This window comes from Microcaecilia unicolor, chromosome 11 (assembly GCF_901765095.1).
Source record: "Microcaecilia unicolor chromosome 11, aMicUni1.1, whole genome shotgun sequence".
NCBI classification, from domain to species: domain Eukaryota; kingdom Metazoa; phylum Chordata; class Amphibia; order Gymnophiona; family Siphonopidae; genus Microcaecilia; species Microcaecilia unicolor.
Window position 1 is genome coordinate 31,453,209 of NC_044041.1, and position 6,000 is coordinate 31,459,208.

General features: G+C 38.6%; 1 protein-coding gene across 1 annotated transcript in view; it reads right to left on the minus strand.

The window, feature by feature from the left end:
- Positions 1 to 5,737, minus strand: part of LOC115479556 (tyrosine-protein phosphatase non-receptor type 11-like) — a 78,525-nt gene extending 72,788 nt beyond the window's left edge. Inside the window, 2 exon segments of the mRNA XM_030217526.1 lie at positions 5,103 to 5,204; positions 5,643 to 5,737. Coding sequence (XP_030073386.1) covers positions 5,103 to 5,116 — 14 coding nt within the window. The 5' untranslated portion in view covers positions 5,117 to 5,204; positions 5,643 to 5,737.
- Positions 5,738 to 6,000: the final 263 nt, after the last annotated feature.

Here is a 6,000-nt window from a genome sequence, read left to right on the forward strand (position 1 = left end):
TGGTATTAAAAATACTTTTTTTGTGCAATAAAACATTCTTGTGCCCATTTACTAAAGTGCACTGAATGAAAATGCCAAAAGAATGCAAAATTTAAAAACATAGATTTATGAATGCTTTTAGTGCAAAAACTCTAGAAATTTAGTTTAAGGGTAGCATCAATTAAAGTTTAGTTGAACCTATTGATATCTATAAGCCTGGAGTTGCTGAACGTAGTATGATGATTTTATAACAGCAAGGCAAGCGATCCGCAAACTCCAAGATGGAAGACAGAAAAGCAGATCAATAGTAGATATATATGAACTTTATTATTGATGTTTCATACACAAGTATTGCCTGACACAGGCCTCACCCCATGCTTGGAATAAACTCCCTGAGCCCATTCGCCAGGCCCCCTCCCTGCCCATCTTCAAATCCTTGCTCAAAGCCCACCTCCTCAATGTTGCCTTCAGCACCTAACCACCATACCTCTATTCAGGAAATCTGGACTGCCCCAACTTGACATTTTGTCCTTTAGATTGTAAGCTCCTTTGAGCAGGGACTGTCCTTCTTTGTTAAGCTGTACAGCGCGGCGTAATCCTTGTAGCGCTCTTGAAATGTTAAGTAGTAGTAGTTTCGCCCAGCAGGGATGCGTCAGGGGCTATTGAACTGTGGACTGTCTTGTGCCGTTTGCTGAAATTAAGGTCGCTCCTTATTAGTAGGATTACAATCAATGCTGGTTTTTTATGATTTTGGTGAAGTTATTCAACATCAAATTGTTGGAATAAACTACAATCCTTACACAAGCATTCCACAACTAAATAGCCCCTGACGCAGCCCTGCTGGGCAAAACACGGCCTGTGTCGGGCAATACTTGTGTATGAAACATCAATAATAAAGTTCATATATATCCATTATTGATCTGCTTTTCTGTCTTCCATTATGATTTTATAAGAAAGATGTATTTGCAGCTGTAGAATATCATGTGTTTTATTCCATACCAATGACCATTAAGTCTGCAAATTAGGGCAGCAGAAAATCATGTGTGAGAGTGAACTAATAACCGAAGAGCGAGACCAACATTTGTTAGAAATGCTGCCAGGTAATTCAGCAATTAGGCTCTGGGTATAAAGAGGATTGAACCAATGATACCGAGAGTGATGGATGGATAGATTTGGTCCAAAGCAGATTTCAGTTAATCCATTCAGCCTCAATGCCAAGATCACTTTCCCAGGTTTTTATCCATTAATAAAGTAGTAATTTTGCCAGAGAGCTATAGTAACTTGTAAATCTTAGATACAGTTTTAGATTCTCTAGTCATTTTTTACTTAATTGAGCTATGTCTGGCTTGGTAGATAGATGATGTCTTTAAGTGACTGTATAACACAATTTCAAATTTAAAGATGATTGATGTGAGAGGTTTAAGCTGTATGTAGAATGCAAATCATCAATGGTGTCAAGTTCCCTCATTATAGAAGAGTTGAAGATGCCTGCAGCTTGCCCATTCAAATATGACTTACTGACTTTAAATAAATAATTATCCCATAAAAACAGCTAAGGAGTTAGTCCATTTAAGGATTTTTTCACAATGATGATTTATAATACGAAAAAAAAATTTAATTATAGAAAATTTGTCAGGAAAAGAGTATCTATTCATTATAGGGAGAACATGAAGAGGGAACTTTAATGCCTCTAACGTGTAAAAAAAATAAAGGTATGCATTAAACGTAATTTTGGTGATTTATGCTCATAAATGAACTCTTGTCCATACGGTGGCACATACTTGATACAGGTGTGCTCAGGGGCAGAGCAATCTACATGCATATCGTATTGTAGGTACACCCATTTCCATCTGCTTTTGAGCAGCTATAGGGCTAGATTCTATACATAGTGCCTGAAAAATCTACGCGAAAAAAACTCCACCTAGGCATATTCCCTAAAGCAAGCCTATATTTTATAGAATAGACTTACATTTCCATGTAGTATATAGAATAAACCGAGCGTCTCTCCATGCAACTAAATTTAGTCACGGCCATTTACACCATGTTTTACTTGGTGTAAATCCTGATGCCTAAATTAGATGCAGATTGTGTGTATTCTATAATAATGCACATGGATTTTAGAAATGCTCAGGCCCCTTTTCAACTGTGCACCACTTTATAGAATACACGTGAGTTGTACACGTAAATCTCAATACCAATTAGTGCTAATTGCTTGTTAGCATCCAATTAACAGCACTGAATTTTTTTTTTTTGTTACATTTGTACCCCGCGCTTTCCCACTCATGGCAGGCTCAATGCAGCTTACATGGGGCAATGGAGGGTTAAGTGACTTGCCCAGAGTCACAAGGAGCTGCCTATGCCTGAAGTGGGAATTGAACTCAGTTCCTCAGTTCCCCAGGACCGAAGTCCACCACCCTAACCACTAGGCCACTTAACCAATTAAGTTATACACATTGTTATAGAATACGCTTTGATTTCTGTGTGGATTCTAGATGCCATATATCGAATCCAGGGGATAATGTCCATGCTTCTAATCTAGATGCGATTCCTGCAGGATTTGCAGTGTTTTATTAAGACACATGAGCATCTGTGCTTTTATTAAAGAGGCTCTAATTACTAATAAAGCTCATGCTAATATGGAAGCACAAGTTAGTTTATTGATTTATTGGGATTCATTAATCACGTTTATGAAGAGATTCACCCAAGACAGTGTACAGTTTGACATAAAACTTACAATTTTGATTAAACAGCATAACAGTGAAATGATCAAACATAAGCAAAAATACAATCAATGAGGTAAAGTTGGAGATGACAAATTGAATCCTTGATATGGATGAATCATGGTATAATACATTAGAACATTTATATAATAGAAATATAATAAATGTCAGAAGAGAAAAAAATGATAGATCATAACAGGCAGCATGGAAAGAACATTCATATAACATAGATATGATATAATGTCAGTACAATACAAATGAAAACGCATTAGAACAACAGATATAATGCTCATCATGAAACATACACTGAAACATGTTAATAGGCAGATCATACAGCTCCAGCTAATAACCTTCATCAGTTATGCCTGTTCCCAAATTAACATCAAAATACAAAAAAAATTCAGACTGCACCGCTATTCCAGTATGCTAAAAGTAGTTGCAAATTCAGTGCTTTGTTTTTGCACACGTCTAGCACCACAAAGATACTCTTATCCAGGTAAAAACACAATATTTTGCTTCAATATAAAAGTGACTTTACATCATAATCCTAAATGTACTACAAAATCATATCACTTAATTGTGGGGGGAGAGGTGGAATATTTTAACAATCTAAAAAAAAAATAAACCCGAAGTGGTGGGAACATCAATGTCTCACTCCATAACCCAGTAGCAACAGCTCCTGTCAGACTTGAGATAGCATCAGGTGCCAGGCCTCAAATTCTAGGCATCCTGACAACCTGATACCTGAAATGTTTCCAGTTCTGATTATTTTTATGGCACTCACTACTAAAATATCCATAATACCAAATTGTCTTGCAGTGAACAGTGCTGGTGGCAAACTAGCTAAGGAAATCTAATTTTCCTTTTGGACTAGCTCATCTGTCAGGGGATCTTCCAACTCACTTCATTTCATACATTTTAAATCAAGTCTACCTATCAAACTATTGCTTTGGCTGTACTGTTCCTTATTTCAGGTTTTTCATATTTCCTAAAGAGCCAATTGATTCACTAAAAAGTGATTCTTACAAGAATCTTAAAGGATTAAGAGAGGAACCCATGCATCAAAAATTGTGACCAATTAAACTCAACTCAATATTCAATGTGAATGCAAGTAATCAGTTAATAGCCTGCATACTTTGGGCATACAAGGGTGTTTCATCACATAAAAGCCATCAATTCAAGCTCAGAAAGATAATAAAAATTCTGTCAGCTTCACCTTGGCATTTTATCTCTGCCACATCATTAATGCAGCAGTAAACCCTTCATCCATAATTATTCCATTAATATTGGCTAACAAATTATTAAAATATAAATGTTTTATGAAAGGAGCAATACAATTCTACTCATGTCTTAAAAGTTGTTCATGAAAATTATAATTTGTGAAATTACTAAATTTTCAACTTGCACTTAAAACTTGTGAGAACTACAGCAATATACTTAACAAATAGCCTCCTATGTTAATGTTTTGTGCAATGTTATTGTCTGGACAAATAACAGGATTAACTAGGCTAGTCAAGAAGTTACAGAACAAATTGAGCTGCCAATTACTTTATTTACAAAATATACTATGGTCAAACCAGCCAGGAAAGTCAATTTTAACAGTGGCAACATAACCATTAGTTTCACTGGCTAATCACTGCTGGTATTTCCAGCCACAATACAGAATACAGAGAAAAGCCTAGCTGGTCTTAAACTTTTATCTGATTATGCAGTAAGGCTAAATATCTGTTTAAAATAGCATCATGAAAAGCACAGGCCAGGGATTGAAAGAAAACTAGCAACACTCCAAATAATTAGCTGCAATTAGAACACTATCTACACTACCAGTCTCATTAAAACCTATTAAAATCAAAGTTTTTGTGTCCCTAGCTCATCATTTAAACAATAACCCTCAATTTTGTATTTTGATTACATACAAGCACTGATAAGTGCTCTTTATAGCCTATGGACTGGATGCTATAAACTGAACTGAAAAATGTAAACGCTGAGTGCTATTGTATAAAGGATCTGCACCCTTTATTGAATAGCACTAAGCGCATAAATGGTGACTAACTTAAGGCACTAGCAATTATGCCTGCTAAACGCAGGTGTAAATGACCAACTAAATTGGGCACTGATGGGGGTGTCTATTCTGTAATTTTTATTACATTTGTACCCCGCACTTTCCCACTCATGGCAGGCTCAATGTGGCTTACATGGGGCACTGGAGGGTTAAGTGACTTGCCCAGAGTCACAAGGAGCTGCCTGTGCCTGAAGTGGGAATCCCTATATATGTACAAATAAGGATAGGGTGACCTCCTACATCCTCATGAAATGATGGTTATCATTTCCAAGTCCCATTTTAGTAAGAGCACCATCCTTTCAGATCAAAAGCAACTTTTAAGTCCAATTCATCAGCCTCACCTCCTCGACGTCATTTTTTTCCTCTATCTGTCCAGTCGCTCAATCCGCTTACACTTTATATTTTCCAGATCCTTTTCCTCTTGACTGGAACCACATCGAACCCTAAACCGATCGGACAGACACACAGAATGGTTTCACTCCACCAAGTATGCAAAGATAGTAACCAAGAGGCATATTTTCAAAGCACTTAGCCTTCCAAAGTTCCATAGAAACCTATGAAACCTTTGAAAGGCTAAGTGCTTTGAAAATATGCCTCCAAGTCATACCCATTTAACTGCCCTCACATGACGAGCACCCCTCTTCATACACATGGAGGGAGCAGGGAGTCCTCTACTTCTCTCTCTTCCAATCTCCCCGGTCCAGCATCTCTTGTTCTGTTCTCCCTCATCTGCGGGCCCGCTTCTTCCCTCCCACCTCTGCCCGCGGTACGGCATCTCTCCCTCCACTCTCCTTTCCCGGCCCAACATCTCTACTTCTATTCTCTTCCCGCCGGCCTGGGTTCTCTTTCTCATTCTTAACCTCTCCTCCGTCTTACCCTACCTTCAAACTTGCCTTCGAAGTTGCAGACAGCGGCAGCAATTCATACAAACTACCTGCAGCAACCACCAAGCATCCCTATTGCCGCGTCCCGCCCGCTCCGGCCCTGCCGGAAACAGGAAGTTGTGTCAAATGGGGGCGGGACGCGGCTGGGCAAGAAATTGCGTCAGAGGAGGCGGGATGCGCCATAGGGAAGTCTAGTCTACGGGCATGCGCAAAGAGGTTGGATAAAACAGGAGACGAAGTGAACCTATGTAGGCCACTGTAAGAGCTGAAGCCAGTACCCAGTAGGCGGAGCTTGCCGCGGGTTTAGTACACCCAAAACAAAAGCAAACGCTATTGATTAGAAATAAGGGACTGC